We start from the raw sequence: 17409 nt of genomic DNA, 5'->3' as shown, positions 1-17409 counted from the left end.
TGGCTCTAGCCAGGGAAAAACCCCAATGTGGGGAAATCCTTGATCAATTCTTCTTATATGTTCTTCAATAGTTCAGCAAAGAGAGAGAGAGATAGTACATTTACAACAGAAGTCAACACTTTGACTTATCTAGATAAGAGCATAGATCATCTCTAAGAAGATGATACATGAGATCAGTTGAAGACATTCTGCTTCAACTAATTCTCCAAGGTGACTCCTTCACCTATCATTGCGTTGCATCTTGTCATCATGTTGCACCTCACCGTGCTGCACCATGCTGCACCCATCATGACAATGTTGGACCTTATGACCATGTTGTACACATCATACTGTTGCACCTTATGCTGCACTGTTGTCCCAGTGTTTAGCACTGTTGTACCTTGTGCCATAACTGCATCATGCTGTCACCTATGCGCTTGCTATGCCATTGTTGCTTTGTGTTCTCGCTACACTAAGCACTTTGAACTTCTTGTTGTTGTTGCAATACATCATGCGGGTATAATATATCATACGACTGCAATATATCATGCTGCTGTTATATATCATACTGCTGCAATATATCATGTTGCTGTAATATATCATACTGCTGCAATATATATCATACTGCTACAATATATCATACTGCTGCAATATATCATACTGTTGCACCTCACCATTGTGTTGCACCTCATTGCAGCATTCATCATCACAGTGCTGCACTTTGTTATATCTGTGTTGCACTCATTATTCTATGATACACTTCATCACTATACCCATCATCATCATAATGTTGTCACATTATATCACTCAAACAATAATTCTGGCAGCCTTCACAATGTGACAGTCCTCCCAACCTTCACACCTCAGCTGCAACATCCCTACCAAGACTACAGTCACCCTTCTTCAGCACGCCTACATCCCACGTTGGCTTGTCATACCCCAGCAGGCCTTATGCCCTCCTAATGTAGACCTGTAGGTGTGATAGGGACTGCAGCTTGCTACAGCAAGCCTATCCCTTGCTGCGGTAGCCCTTTCTAAGCATTATAGCCCCATAAAACTATGCCTTCTGCCCTCAAGAACAGCCTGCGGCATCCATGACAGTCTCTCGGCCTCCACCAAAGTGTCACTATTGCTCCAGCGGTTATCTCGACCTCCACCAAAGTGTCACTATTGCTCCAACAGTTATCTCGGCCTCCATTAATGAACTCAGCCTCCTTCACGCTGTCTTAGAGCCTCCCTTTCTTGTTGCAGCTAAGGATTAGGGTTGTTGTAGGTGGACTCTTTCTCCTCCACATAGGGTACTTAGGCTTCTACCATGGCTGTGTTAGGTTGGGCAGCATTAGGGCTTATTGTAATTGAGATAAGAGCTGTCTTTTATGACAACGTTTAGAGCAACATTAGGGATTGTAGGGACAGCGTAGGTCTCTTCACCATGACTGCGTTAGAGCTTCTCCATAGGGTAGCATCAGGGCTTCTCCATAGGGCAGCATTAGGGCTTCTCCATAGGGCAGCGAAGATTCTTCTCCATGAATGTAGATGAGGGTAGCGTATAGATCTCTTCGTCTAGGGCTAGGGCAAACCTCCTAGATCAGCGTATTCTCTTAGGGATTCTTCCTTCCATTAAAACCCAAACGAATGGAGAGGAAGAGATCACAAGAGAGTTGTGAGTGTGTCCAAATGACTTTCAAGGCACCTCTATTTATACTAAGAAGTTGAGCACATGAGGGGTTTATTTGGTCGCTAGTTGACCTTGACGAATTGTCCCATAACACAAATAAATTCATATCTCCATAAATACTTATCAGAATCGGATGATCTTTAGATCAATCCTACACCTCTCGATAAGAGGGATCCAAGAAAAATATCAGCTGCCATTAATAATATGACCCACATGGAGTTTGGCCCTAATTGCCAATTTTAACAATATACGTGGTGGTAGACCGATTGACAAAGTTTGCCCACTTTTTCGCCATCTCAGCCCGGTCTTCGGCCTCACAGGTGGCCGAACTATTTTTCAGGGAGGTATTTCGGCTTCATGGTCTCCCGAAGACCATTGTCAGCGATCGGGACAGCAAGTTCATGGGGGGATTTTGGCAGGAGTTGTTTCGACTAGTGGGCACAAAGCTCACTCCGAGTACCAGTTATCACCCCCAGACTAATGGGCAGACAGAGATAGTCAACAAATGGTTGGAGGGCTACCTATGCAACTATGTGACGGGCCATCAACGTGCATGGATACAGTGGTTGCATTTGGGCGAGTACTGCTACAACACAATGTACCACATGTCCATAGGTATGTCCCCATTCAGAGCTTTGTATGGTTATGATGCATTATCTTTTGCTAACGTGATGTTTGGAGACAGCAAGGCCCCTAAGGCCAAGGATTGGATACAGGAGAGCCAAGATATCTTGCAAGCTCGCATAGATAACCTACAAACTGTGCAGAACTAGCATAAGCTCTAGTAGATAGGGGCCGAGTAGAGAGGCAGTTTTGAGGTTAGAGATTTGGTCTTCTTGACACTTCAATCATACAGATAGTCGACACTCAAACAGAATGGGGCCGAGAAGCTCAAGCCTCGCTTCTATGGCTCGTACAAAGTCACTAGGAGAGTTGGGGAGGTAGCATACGAGCGGGTGCTACCCCAAGGGAATCGGGTTCATAACATATTTCATGTGTCTTGCCTGAGAAAGACACTGGGTCAGCAAGTGACCGCAGCTACAAAGCTACCACCCATGGATGATGAGGGGCACTTGGTTCAGGAGCCGAAGGTTATTCTGCACACCCGTGAGAGGCTCTTGCGAAACAGGGTTATCAAAGAATTTTTTATCGGATAGAGGAACCTGCGTGATGAGTATGCCACTTGGGTGTCAACATCCTTCACTGCAGTTGCTTGAGGACAAGCAACGTTTTGGCGGGGAGGACTGTGATATTCCCACTTACCAATATTGCTAAGGGGAAATATCAATTTTGCCCAATTTTGCCCAATTTCGTACTTGCAGTTAGGAAAAGTGGGTTTGGGGGTCCCACTTGAATTTTGGAGTTAAGAAGAGGCCTAAACATTAGGAGAAGGGTAAGAAATCGAATTGTTGGTGGTAAGTGGGGGCCACTCAGAGAAATTTGGCCCCATAGGAAATATGCACTCATTGGAGGGAAATTGGTGGGGGAAAGTCGATGGTTGGACCCACATGGGCAATTGGGAGGCACTTTGACAAAAGAGGAGGAGGCAATCACCTTTGGGCATTCATGATCATTTGAGCATTCTCTTAGACTAGCACGCTTGAGCTGGAAGCCAAGTTTGCAATGTTGTTGAGCACAAGATATTTTCAGGCGGAAATCTCCCCCTTTGCTTCTGTGGACTTTAAGTGCCAGCCCAAGGAGGGAGTCTCATCCTTTTCAGATCGATCCGGGAGAAGTGTAGTGGGAGTGTGGAGTTCCATCAAAAACTGCATAGGGACTGCGCAGTCCTTGTTAGTGCCACAAGTGGGGCTTGAGGAGAGAAGAGAGTTTGGGGTTGAGATCTGTGGGGTAGCCTGGAAAGGAGAATTGCTAAAGATTTCAGCCATTTTGGGGACACTCAACAGCAGAATTTACATGTGGGTCGAAATACCCAGCAGCAGGAGCTAGGGGAAATTGGGCCGAAATTCCAAGGTCAACATTTGGCCAATTCCTTCGCGGGCTTTTGTGGGTTATTGGTGGAGAGTCCTGGATTAATTTCCCAGAATTTTCTGGGCACTGGAGGAGGCCCTAACAGCTACTTTTTACAGCCAGCAGCTCATTTTCTGCGCAGTTCAGCGCAGAGCCAGGGAGATATCAGCCAGAAGCTTTGGGGGATTTGTCTTCTTCACTTGGGCCTTGCTAGCTTGTCTTAGGCAAGCCCAGGTGCACACTTTCCAAACATCAGATTGTAAACTCATGTTTTCATAATAAAATGGCTTACCACATCGCAATTTTTGGCTCTATATCGTGGTCTGATTTGTGTGCAAATTTTCTGTGTATTTTTACTATGCAAGCTTTGTTTATTACTGTAAATTTTCCTTGGGATATTAAAACTTCCAAAATGCAAAATATTTCCTTTTTATATATAGCATAATTTGGTTATGGTGATTTAACCACCTAACCCCTAACCTTAATGTTATTATCTTATATAGCAACCATATTACATATATATTTACTTTTGTGTTGTACTCTAACAAGTGGATTGCCCACTGCTTCATTTTCTAGGGTTTACCCATTTGTTTTCTAATTTTGTCATTTTTTCTTTTCAGGAGATGCTTAGACACCCCCACGTTCACACTGTCACTTGATGTACTTTTACGCTCTAGTGACCTAAGTCAGTGATTTGTGTACATAATATCTTTTATTTCTTACAAACAGAGATTGCCTTGAATATTCTGGTTTACAATTTCTACTCTGGCTTAAATATATTTCCCTTGGGAGATGCATCAAGCATTCCCCTGTTGTACCTTTCTTGTTGATTTCATTTTCCATCCCTTTGACCACAATTTGTCAATTTTTCAATTTTCAATTTCTAATCTCAGGATTTTACTCATAATTATCAATTCGATTGTTCAGATTAGAAGTCTCTGACTGCGTTACACTGACTTCTTAGCACAGCCTTTTCTATTTCAATGTTATTTTAAAGATTCTTGTAAAATAACAAATGTCAATTAAAGGAGCCATACTATGCAATCCAATAGGTACGCTGAAGATCCCAATTGCTAGTACATCCACCTATAGAAATTGACTGTCTGATATTTATGCAGATATAAAAACTCATCACTCCATATAACTTAATATCCTAACTGGCTGGAAATAGGCACCCAGACCAAATCTAGAGTGCATAAATGTGTATGAAAAAACACAGCAGATTCAGTTAAGCTGTGGCTTTCCATCAGCTCAATAAGTTTGTGAGAGAAATTCACTGTCCAAATAAGGCAAATTCATGCAGAAGGCATTTGATAACAACTTTTCAATGTTGACACCAAATCCACCACACATAAGAATTCAATCACTCTGAAGGATATTACCAAACAAAACTCCCATCGAATGTGCCACTGCAAGAATATTATGTTTGCAACTGTAAACTTTTGAAGCGCTAAGCACTTACACCAGTATAAAAATTGGACCCACTTCAGTATGAAATCAAAATTAATTTTCATTTGTGTAAAGAAAAATTTCGTTTAATCAACTTGCTTCTATTGAAATTCATCACTAATTCAACATAAATACCATAGATAAACTCTTACACCCACTTCAGTAATATTTCAAACCTCCTTTCTAGGAAACAAAAGAGAAAGCTGGAAAGGTATCACAGAAAATAAATATTTATAACCAGAATCACAAAGAACTGTCATTCTAACCACAATCACATCTAAAACATGAGAGATATATTCTATCCATTACCTTTAGGTATAGCCCTCCTTTCATCATTGTAGTGTAACAGAAGGCCTGCACTGATAAGTACCAACAATGCTGTTGGCTGCAAAACCATGTTATTTTCAGCTGCTGAACTTTTCATTTTAAATTGTTAACCAAAGAGTCAAAAGCTTCTAGTCTCGACTCATGACCTGACCATACACCATGCACAGAAAAAGGAAAGCAACTCTGGCAAGAAAAAGAGATGAATACACCAGGTCCAGTAAATGGAAAACAAAACTAGCAGGAAAAAGGGGTGAAAAGAAACGCATATGCAAAATGTTGTACGTAAAACAACTAGAAGTATGCCTCTTGAATCTTGCAGAAATAGACAGAAGCACTCGAGAGACATACAACAATGCTGAGCCTGAATGCCAATGGCCTTGATGTCAAGCCATTCTGCAGTAAGTGACGGTTAGTTTCAGTTCCATTCTTTTTGGAATTTGATGATGTTGTATATTTGAAGACATGACTATTCAAATACAAAACCTGCATATATGAAATAAGATATCAAAGGATGACTATGGACAAATCCTGCTAACAAGAAAAAAATGAACAACAAAAAACCCATAAATGTATCCTTAACTCAATACCTAGACATTTTGAAGCAAGAAACATCATTAATCACTAATCGTCCAATTTACAACTCTTCTGAATTAAGATTTGGCATAGTTATCACTAAAAAAGTACTGTCACGAGTATGATTAAGCAGTGAGGATAAAATATACAGCAAAGAAAATGAATTAACCTGAATCTGGCTTTACTAAAGCCGAAATATTGGGTACAATCCTAACATGAGAAGTTTCTGATAGCTGTGCAGCCACATCAAATAGGCAATATAAAATACCACACCAGCAGACACATTTCATTACCAAACATAAACTTTGTTGAGTCATCTCTGATTATGTTTCAGGATTTTCAAACAAAACCATCTAGATTGACTAATTGTTTTAACCCTGAACATTATCACCAGAGCTATTATTTATCAAATTTCACTAATCGGCAGATGTAGCGAATCTTTTGTTGCTTAGCCAAGTTAAAATGATGTGCCTTTTCAAAAAAAAAAAAAAAAAACATACTAAATGCCACCTCTGTCACGGCACTATATTCTCATTCAATTAATCTGTATGCCCCAACTTTAGGGGCTCCCAAGAGATGTCTCCTGAGAGATAAGTTATGAAAGTACTGCAGTAAATATAAGTGGCATGTGACTAATTAACTTTTCAAGTCACCTTATTAACATATCATAGCAAAGAGTCCCTATTCAAGTACAAAGCTATCATACACTATGTTGCACAAGTTTCCAGAACACAAGAATGTGGAAATGAATGTACAAGTGTCCAGAATGGCTAGAAGGTTCCGCCAAATTTCTAGGGATTGGTGGACTGGCAGTAGAAAAATATATATTACAAACTAATAAAAATAAAAATAAATCCAAAAAAGGCAACTTTTTCATATGACACAAACTTGAACAAAAAGTGTTTTTCCCAACTTAATGGAATGCTAGAAGAGAATGAAGACAAATTTTGATAAAATAGAGGCTGAGATTGCATTAATTTTAGACAAAACTAGATCCTTGACAAGGAGAAGGAGCATAGTCCTAATGTTGCAAGGTAAAAACAGTGGTCTAACCATTTTTCCTTTTTTCCTGTGAGCACTGGATAATCAATTTGGATATCTGTTTTGCCACATTTCGAAACGAATCATAGTGGGAATAGTTGTTTGTCTTCTGATACATGTTACTCCTCGTACTCTATGAGAGGAAACGTGTGATTTTCATCACATTGATAGAGCCTTTCAACACAAGCACCTCTCTTCCAGTGGCATGACGTTCCAGTTCACTCTTGATGTGAGCACTCTGTTGATTTTTTGGGTAGCAATGTGAGGTATTCCTGCATGCCCAGAGGCCTCCTAAATTGACCTAGAAAAATTATTGAAATTAAAATAAAAATAAATTTTATTTTTGGGTTTCATGTAGGCTCAAAAGGGACAAGTTGGCCCCACCATGAAAGAGTGTGTCCCTTTGGGTAAATGCACCCATTTGAATTGTATATATAGACATGATGTGACACTTACATTTGATCACTCACTCATGATCATATCTCTTCTATATTAGCCACAAGTGGAAGCAGAAAAAGGACAAAGTGATTGAAGTTTGGACTTCGTTTTTTGATCCAGGAGGATCTCGTCAGATCATTGCACAAGTGTTCAAGTGTCATCGTCAGTATTCAGTGTCGTCGTCAATTCAGTCCAGCTTTGACAGTATTGGTTATGGATCAAGTTGTTCAGGTAATGTTATGGTTTCATGGCGTTCAGTTGATATGGGTTTGTACCTGGCTGTCGACTTATGTTCATCGACAGTTCCGCCAAGATTGGTCGACGACATGTGTTTTGTCGTTCATCTTCGCAGGTTTTGGTGTCGACATAGGTGTCGTCCGTTGCAGAGGTTCGATATGTCGTCAGGGTTGTCATCGCAAAGGTAGCTGGTGTCGACGATGTATATGGTTTTATGTCACATTGTTGACAAGTTCGTCATCATGTGACAAATGTCGCTAATGTCACTTGGCGACGATTGATTGTAAATGGGTGATAAACTTTAGGTATTAAAACCCTAATCTACATCTAAACCAAAACCTAATGCTATCACCTAAGTTGCAACCCTAACCATCTACAATACATTGCAATATGTATTTAAAAACCTATGCCTAAGTCCTACCTATTTTCCAAACCTACCATACTACATTACAAAAACCATGTATTATCACATTAAGCATAAGCCTAGACCAAAACCTTACCATATAACTCTCGGCCTAAATGAAACTACAAAACATTATAAACAATGAAAAAAAAAATACACAGTTGACCGCAGTTGGTAACCGCGTCGGAGATCATGAGAACATGTGTATGTAAACCATCAAAGTATTAACCATTGGGTTTCATAAGCCGCTATTTCTCACCGCAACGGAAGAATTAAGTTACATGTGACAAGTTCATAACATAACCACCATGGTTAAGGTTTAGGTTTGCAGCACGGAGTTTTCTCAAACGGTTAGCATAACCATAGGTTCATGGTTAGCATGACCGGATGACATGTGACAGGGGTTAGCATGACAGTGTGGATAATTCTTCAAACGGTTAGCAGTTTCCACCAGAAATCTTGATTAAATGCAGACAGTTAATCTTCCCGCTCGGTTTGTTGACAGCTAACGGTCGGCGGGTTATTCCAAGGTCGAAAGTGGGTTTTTAATAACTATTTGTTAAACAAACTTGTAATGTCACTATGTGACACACCAAATTACACCTAAAACCCTAAATCGTACCCTCAAAGGCAGTTGATGCATTCCCAAGTTAGCAACAGTGGTTATGATGCATCTAACCACTGTATAAATGAGCATTTGCAGACTTGTGAAGAGTTAGTGAGGATTTTGAGTGTTTTTGGAACTTGTCATTCAGAGGTTGAGACAGAGAGGCAGTCGGTGTTTTGATCATATCTTGGGCATCCGAAGTCGGATTTGGAATCCGTAAGAAGCGTTGGAAAGCTGGTTCAGAGAGCTTCCTGGTTATAGAGGTCAAAATTGCCTGTGTGCAAGTTCAGTCTGACAGAATCACTGTGTAATCAACTCCTTTTCATTCCTAATAAAAACAATCGCCCATCTTGAAAGCGGACACGGAGACGTAGTCCATCAGGGACAAACTCCATCATCAATCTCGCTGTTTGGTATCGCTGTGTTTTTACTGTTTTCACTTCTGTTATGGATCTATCTTGTGTTTAATCAGTTGTCGTAAAGTCATCTTCTCAAGCAGCTTTCCTCGATTTCCGTGCTTTGAGCTAACATTCAAATCATTAATGGTTAATCAATTCTACATCAGTTTAAGTCTATGATCACATTCAGATCATTTTTGGCACAGATTTCTAGACAATTTATTGTAAACCTTGCTGAAGAAGAATATCTCCTAGAAGAAGAATTGTTGGGTTTTCTCCCAAGTTTGAGTCTCCCAAGGAAAATTTTGTTGTCTCTATTGTGCATGACTGTCTCTTTTTTGATCTTATTGTTTTCATTGCATTACTGTTGAAATCTTCTATGTATAATTGCTCAATAATATCAATGGCATAAGCTAAATTGTATGAAAATTATTAGGTAGTAATTATCAGATTAGAAGATTGGTTTCTATTGTTCATCGTTGTAGAAAAATCAACACACTTTAGATTTATTATTCAAAACAAATATGCCAAAGGTCTTGCTGCATGATGATCTTCCTTGCATAGTGGATATGCCCAGACTTGTTGACTTCATGATGATCACTAGCAACGAAAAGTTTATGGTTGGTGTTGCACTCATATTTGTCAAACTTCCAAGGAAACGCAAGAACAATTTTTTTAATAAGATCAGATCAACTATCAGCAGTCTTATGTGTCATTATAAACCCATTCTACAAGTTATGTAATGTAAATGATCCTAGTAAGACCTTGAGTGTATGTAACAACCTAGGTAAGCCTATTATTTTGGCGAAAAGTTTCATCCTAAGAGGTTTTTCATCTCACTGACTCGTGTGTTTCTAAACACAGATGGTCGGCAAAGTTTTTCCCTCCAGCCTCACCCCAAAGCTAGGGTGGAATTTTTCGTCAAAGTCTTAGGTGAGTCCTAGTGTTCTAGTCGAGTTTTATGTAAAAATGATTTGGGAATAATTTAAGCTAATTGGCTAAATTATTTTATTACAAATCACTTGGTCTACTAGATCATGTTGTGTCGCAGAATTGGGAATGTCTTGAGGGTCTAAGCCAAATGTGTATCCCCCCTTTGAGGGTTGTAAATGTAAACATCTTATGTAAAAAATATTTTAATACATGGTCCTTCATAGTTAGACACCATGGTTAAAATATTTGAGAGTGGAAAAAATATTAAATCCCCTCATGTGTAAATTAATTATATTTTCTAGCAAAATAAAATTAAATCCAAAACCAGAAAATTAATTAATTAGAGTCAAATTAAGTTGTGTTAATTTTTGGTATGTTCTATGCTTAGAGCAATTTATTTCAATTTTTCCATTTAGCTAAAATATCAATTCCAAATTAGCAATCACATCAACATGATAGTAAATTACAGATAGAACATAAACATAAACATCAGAAAACAAGCCAAGACAAGAGGACACAAGATGTGGCGCCAGCCAGGGACAAACCTCAATGTGGGGAAACCCTTGATCAATTCTTCTTATATATTCTTCAATAGTTCAGCAAAGAGAGAGAGATAGTACATATACATCAGAAGTCAACATTTTGACTTGTCATAAAAGGAGCGGAGATCTTCTCTATGAAGATAACACATGAGCTAGTTGATTTGAACTTAGGTGAAGGCATACTGCTTCAACTGATCCTTCAAGGTGACACCATCACCATGTTGCACCCATCATTGTACTGCACCTCATCATCATGTTGCATCCGTCATTATGCTGCACCCAATCACTGAGCTGGTCTCATCATTATGTTGCTCCCATCACTGAGTTGTACCTCATCATTGCACTATGCATACTGCAATACATCATCATCATGTTGTTGCACCCATCATCATCAAGTTGCTGCAATACATCATGCTGTTGCTATACATCAAAGCCCATCATCATTGTGTTGCACCAAGTTGTGCCATCTTTACAGTACTGCATCATGTTGCATCCATTGTGCTGCACCATGCTGCCCCCATCATGTTGTCACCTATCACATCATTATGCTGCATCACTATTACTATGCTGCACTTCATTATATTACACTGCACCCAATATACTGCATCTAATATGTTGCAACTATTTAAATTTTATACTACCAGCCTTAGTTGCTTGCTATGGCTTACAGCCTAGCAGAGCAGAGCAACTAGGCTATGGTTGCAGACTCCTTCAACGAGTCCATGTAAACAGCTGCTCCCAAACATGCCTAAGTCATGCCTTAGAACAACATCCTTTACTATTGTTGCTAAGCTTCCTTTGTTGTGACTTGGGGCAGTATATATATCCTTGACTGCGACATATCCTCACATTAGGACTGCGTCCTTTTGGAGCATCCATTGACAGCATATATATGCTTCTCCTTGTTGGGTATAAAGGACTCCTTTAGGACAGCGTGAAGGGTCCTTACTCTGCGTTAGGGTTGTCCTCCTTCATGACTGTGTTAGGCCCTTTTTGATGACTACGTTAAGGTTAGGGTCATCACCATAACAATTAGGCCTTTGATCTGCAGCCATGATTCTTCTAGGACTGCGGCTATAGTCCTCCCAATAGGACTGTGGCTAGGGCTTGTATTCACAGCGGTTAGGGCACATAAAACCCTCTTTAAACTGCGGCTTAGAACAGTTTGATAGGGCAGCGTTAGGGCTTTATTGGGGCAGCGTTAGAAGCCTATCTTCATGACTGTGTTAGGCTTCTTCCATAACTGCGTTAGAGTCTAGGGCATCCTCTAGGGCAGCATATTATATTCTTCCATGACTGCGTTTAGGAGGCTTCAGCGTTAGGGCTTTATTTCCATGCCAGCGTAGGTGTTTCTCCATGATAACAATAAGGCTTCTTCCATGGTTGCATTAGGCTTCTCCATTAGGGCAGCGTAGAGCCTTGTCCATGACAACGTAGAGCCTTCTCCATCACAGCTTCTAGGGCATCTCCTATTAGGGCAGCGTATCACCTAGGGCACTCTCTCTAGATCTCATCTTCATCAAACCCAAAACAGAATGAAGAGAGATCACAAGAGTGTGTGTGACAAATGACTTAAAGTCCTCTTCTATTTATACTAAAACGTGGAGGATAAGTGGGGGCAATTTGGTTGCTGGCCGACCTTGACGAATTGTCCCATAACACAAATAAATTCATATCTCCATGAATACATGTCGGAATCAGATGATCTTTAGATCAATCCTACACCTCTCGATGAGAGGAATCCAAGAAAAATATTAGTTGCCATGAATAAGAAGACCCACATGGAATTTGGCCCTAGTTGCCAATTTTAACACTCCCTCTCAACTAGGGAGAACTCCATCTGCTAATCCATCTGCTAGACTGTACTATCTCTACCATCAGTGCCCTACACTGCTCTACTGAACTAAGAAGAAGAAGTGATCAAGAATGTATCATACCATCCTCTACTGACCCGAAGTCAGTTCCAATTAATCCCAGATCAATATCATCCTAGCATAGGGAGTACGGTAGTAACATGATGCGTCCATCGGTACTACTATGTTCCTATCCTCATTTCCCTACTCATCGGCCAGATGAGAGGCACTTCCCATGAGTCCCAGACTGCATGGGTAGGATGTCTCAGCAAGAGAAGGATGAACCACTCATCCTGCCTACATAACAGACCACTAGGGGAAGGTTAAACCACTCACCCTATGGTTGCTCATCGCTCCACAATGTACCCCCAAGCCCCCCGGAGCTCCTAAGGTCCCTAAGCCCCCTGGAGCTCCCAAAGCTCAATGTCCATATCATACAGGACCCTTAGGAGAAAGTCTCTCCACGACTCCTAGTCGTTCTCGAAAAGTCAAGAATTTGACCTTTCCTAGGGGCTTCATCTGAATATCGGCGACCTACACATCAATCTCAATACGAAGGAGCCTCCTTTCTCATCGATGTACCATTTCCTAGATAAAGTGGTAGTTGATGTCTATATGCTTGGAGCGATCATAACACACGGGATTCCTCAACAATCGAATCCCCCTCTGGTTGTCACAGAAGATCACAATGGTATCCAATACGTGTCCAAACAGCTCAATGAAGAGCTTCCACAACCAGGCAGCTTTACACGAGGTCATACTCGTAGCTATGATCTCGGCCTCAGCGATGCTCAAAGCAACTGACTTCTGCTTCCTACTCATCCAGGATATCAAAGCAGAACCCAAGGAGAACCAACACCCAGAAGTGCTCTTGCGATCTTCCATACTGCCTACCCAGACAACATTCGAATAATCATGTAGCTTCATATTTCCGGCAGTGTATCTCAATCCATGAGAGATTGTGCCCCGAAGATATCTCAAAAGATTCTTGGCACCAATCCAATGAGGCTCAACCATATATGAGCTTAACATGCTAACTACAAAACATATATCCGAACGAGAGTTCACCAAGAACATCAATGCTAGTATGGTTTATGGAACTCAGAGGCATTTCCCAAATCAGGTCCGGCATCACTACCACAACTTCTGAAAGTTAAGCTTCATCGAGGTAGTCACGAGCTTGCAGTTCACCATTCCAAATCCGGAATCCAAGTCCCTCTTACTTTTTCAAATGAGAGGGTCTGCACCTGTTAGAAAGAGGTCGTCCTCATAAGGTGCCAGTATGAGAGGTCTATCATCCACAAACTTCAAGCAATGGTTTGGATCGGCTTCACTCCTAGTGAATCTTAGCTTCATCAAATAGTTGTCTATCCCAATGTGGAAAAAGTCGCTGTCGGGATTAATTCGACAAGGGTCCAAAAGTTGAAAAACTCGGCAAAGTCGGGAGTTTTTCGAAAAAGTCGGCAAAATTAAAAAAACACAAAATTATTCATTTTTTTTAATTTTTTTTAACATCTAGAGTATCCACAACATCAAATAAATGCATTTCCACATAAACATGTAAAGAAAGCTAATATATAATATGTATATGAAGTCTAGTGCTGCATCACATATCAAAATAGTGAATCCACTCCTGAATTTTGAGTCCTGTCTGAGTTTCAACTCTCAAGAGTCAAAATATCAACAAAAAATATAATAAATGTACATCATGAGTCATCTAAAAGTCATCAAGTAATCACTAATCAGTCACTGAGATCCTCTTCCCCTTTTACGGGAATAGGGAATGGCTTTGCCTTTTCCTCTAGAGGAAGAAGACCCTGCCCCTGGGGATACAAAAGGAAATGGACTCAATCGTCCTCTAGAAGCTGATGGAAGAGGTGGCCTCTGTGCTACGCTGCCGCTGCTGCTGCCCACCCTAGATGGTGTCACCTCCTCCTCAGCATCCTCATCCAGCTCTGCTACTGCCTCCTGACCCTGATGTTGCTCCGCCTCCTCCTCCTCTATCTCTAGCTCTCCCTCCTCTGCAACTGCTACATCCTCTAGATCCACACCTAACCAATCCGGGATCGTGTCCAAGATTGGCCTCTCAGTCTCGACTCTCCATGCAGCGGTGGTATCAATATTGTCCAATGAGATGGCTTCCACATCAGTAGGTTTCTGAAGCTGTCTCACCCACAATTGAAGATTGTAGTAGACGTATACCATGTCATTGAGGCGTTTGGATTCCAATCTGTATTAGGGTCATAGATTGTAAATTAGTACTTAGAAAATTTAAATATTAAAATTAATCAAATGAATTCAAAAAATTTAATTTGAAATCTTTTTAGCTTTTACCTGTTGCGCTTTTTGGAGTGTATTTTGTCAAATACACTCCAGTTGCGCTCACACCCAGAGGAACTGCATGTTTGGCTGAGCACTCGAATGGCAAGCTTTTGGAGATGTGGTACTCTGGCACCATAGCTTGTCCACCAAGCATCTACAAGTTAAAAGAAAAATGAGAAACATAAAAAAAAACATTGAAATTCTAAACTTGAAAATTTGAAACAAACTGAAACTTACCTGGCATTTTGGTCGTCCTATTCTTAATAGCCATGTCAAAACCAAATGTGCCACCTCCCATCCTATAGACCTCCATTTCTTTAGAAATCTCCTCACGTTCTTGCTCAGATGACACCATCCTCTCGACACAAGTGAAGAATCCATCCATCACCTCGGCATCAAATCTGAAACCACAAGCATAAGAAAATGCAGGGTTGAGGTAGACACCTGCAGCATGAATGGGGCGATGGAGGGTATTGTTCCATCGCTGATCAATCACTCCCCATATGACCTGTTGTTTCTCTAACCCCTCGTCTCCCTTATCTGCATAATAAGCACGGATGGCTTCTTTGGCCCTATCCATGGCCTCATACAAGTAGCCCATTGCGGGCTTCTCTCCATCAACCAACCGAAGAACCTTTACCAAAGGTTCTGAAATGGCACACACCTCCTCTACTCCTGCCCAAAAGCTCTGATCATATGAAACTAGTCTGCATATGCCCTCTCCCTCCGGTTTGCGGCTAATAGATAAAGAACGCCAATCCGCTGAGAGAAACATGCTCTTCACCTCCCACATAGAATTCAACAGAGACTGAAGAGATATGAAAGAATTGGCAAATCGTGTAATGGTAGGCCGCACCAACTCTTTTTTGTTGGTGAATTTTCTCATCAAGCTAAGCACAGATGAATGATTATAAATAAATTTTGTTATGCTCTTGGATGATTCAACAATATCCCTCACAGTAGGAATTTTACCTATATCCTCCAACATCAAGTCAATGCAATGAGCAGCACAAGGTGTCCAAAACAAGTTAGGATACCTCTCCATAAGCATCTTGCCAGCTGCAACATAATTTGCAGCGTTGTCCGTTATGACTTGGACAACGTTGCTTGGGCCTACTTCCTGAATGAAGAGGTCCAACAACTCACATAATAAACGTGCATCTTTAATGTGGTCAGATGCATCAACAGATTTCATAAACATTGTCCCCTTGGGACAACTAACCAAGAAGTTAAGAAGGGTCCTACCCTTCTGGTCAGTCCAACCATCTGACATGACTGTGCATCCAGTGTGCTCCCATGATGCCCTAAACTCTGCCAATCTAGCAGTGCACTCAATCTTTTCATCTTGAAGAAGAGGCCCTCTCAACTCTGCAAAGGTGGGGGCTTTGTACCCCGGGCCAACGACAGCAACAGCATCAAACATAGGCTGGTAGAATGGGTTTGTCTTGGCAATGTTGAAGGGAACATCACTCCATAGAAGACACCTACTGACCAACTTGTCAGCTTCTGCCTTTTCCTTTTTTTTCATTGATGATCTAATCCCAGGTTGTGAACCAGCTGCTGTTCTAGGAACAAAAAAAGATGAGATAGAAGGATGAGTACCACTACCCAATGTACCCATGGGTGAGGAAGGTGATGCTGCTGTAGAAACATTGCCACTCTCAATTCCCCCCACTCTTGAGCCCCCTACAAGTTGGTTTCTTAGTGTTGCCCTGGTGTCTTTTCCTTCCTCTTTATCCATCAATGATTGAATGGCCCGTCGGATGATTTCTGGAGTTGTCTCTTTGCAAAGTTCAATATTTTGGCCTGGAATTTGCCCCAAATGGAATTTTAATCTGTTGATGCCCCCTGACATATGCTTTCCACACAATTTGCAAGTCAAATACATTCTATTGACCGCCCCAGTTTCAGGTATAACATCAGGCTCACCAAACTCCCACATAGAATCCAAAATCCTCGGCATTTTGTTTTAAACTTTGAGCTGGAATTTAAAGTTTAAACCTGGGCACAAAAAGAATGGAAACAAATTCAAATCAGCAAATTATAATTAGTAATTTACTAATTTGTATTGCACTCAGAATTTAGAAACAAATTAGTAAATATTAAATAATAAATGTATGTACAGTGAACCTACTCTGAGCGGCTGTTTTGAACAGTTATATAAAATTATAAATATTAAATAATAACATACATATATAAATATTAAATACATACATATTACATAAATATAACATATAACATACATATTACATAAATATTAAATAATAACAATAAAATAAATATAAATAAATGTAAATAAAAAATTAACATACATATTACAAATTTACATATTACATAACAGCCGCTGTTTTGAAGTTGACTGTTGAACAGTTATATAAAATTTAAATAATAACAATGTAACATACAATTACATGTAACATAACAGTTATAACTTATAAACTTACATATAATATATATTTTGTCCGTTAAAATTTTAAATTGTTATTTGGATTGTGGAATCGATAATGGCAGTGGGCACAGTGAATATTTGAACCGCTGAACGCTGAGCGGCTACCGCTGGCAGCTCAACAGTTATAAATTAAAATATATATATATAATATACATAAATAATAAATAAACCTAAATGATAACTCATAACACTGAACAGTGATATATAATATA

General features: G+C 40.2%; 2 protein-coding genes across 2 annotated transcripts in view; both read right to left on the bottom strand.

The window, feature by feature from the left end:
- LOC149166906 (protein HCC2-like) overlaps positions 1 to 17409 on the bottom strand; it is a 390521-nt gene that overhangs the window by 276898 nt on the left and 96214 nt on the right. Inside the window, exons 2-3 of the mRNA XM_089432819.1 lie at positions 5750 to 5884; positions 5384 to 5459 (exon numbers count right to left, since the gene is read on the bottom strand). Of these exons, the coding sequence (XP_089288945.1) occupies positions 5384 to 5459; positions 5750 to 5884 (211 nt within the window). The remainder of the gene's footprint in view (positions 1 to 5383; positions 5460 to 5749; positions 5885 to 17409) is intronic.
- On the bottom strand, positions 14107 to 15634 carry LOC149166907 (uncharacterized). Its single transcript, XM_089432571.1, has 3 exons — positions 14986 to 15634; positions 14761 to 14902; positions 14107 to 14656 (listed from the first exon to the last, which is right to left on the bottom strand). The coding sequence occupies exons 1-3, from the start codon at positions 15632 to 15634 to the stop codon at positions 14173 to 14175; spliced, it is 1275 nt and encodes a 424-aa protein (XP_089288697.1). The 3' UTR covers positions 14107 to 14172.

Source organism: Pinus tabuliformis, chromosome 5_1 (genome assembly GCF_031772625.1).
Source record: "Pinus tabuliformis cultivar Carrire ecotype Pingquan chromosome 5_1, CPIR1, whole genome shotgun sequence".
Taxonomy (NCBI): domain Eukaryota; kingdom Viridiplantae; phylum Streptophyta; class Pinopsida; order Pinales; family Pinaceae; genus Pinus; species Pinus tabuliformis.
The sequence above is the reverse complement of the archived record's forward strand: the minus strand, read 5'-3'. Positions and strand labels throughout refer to the sequence as shown.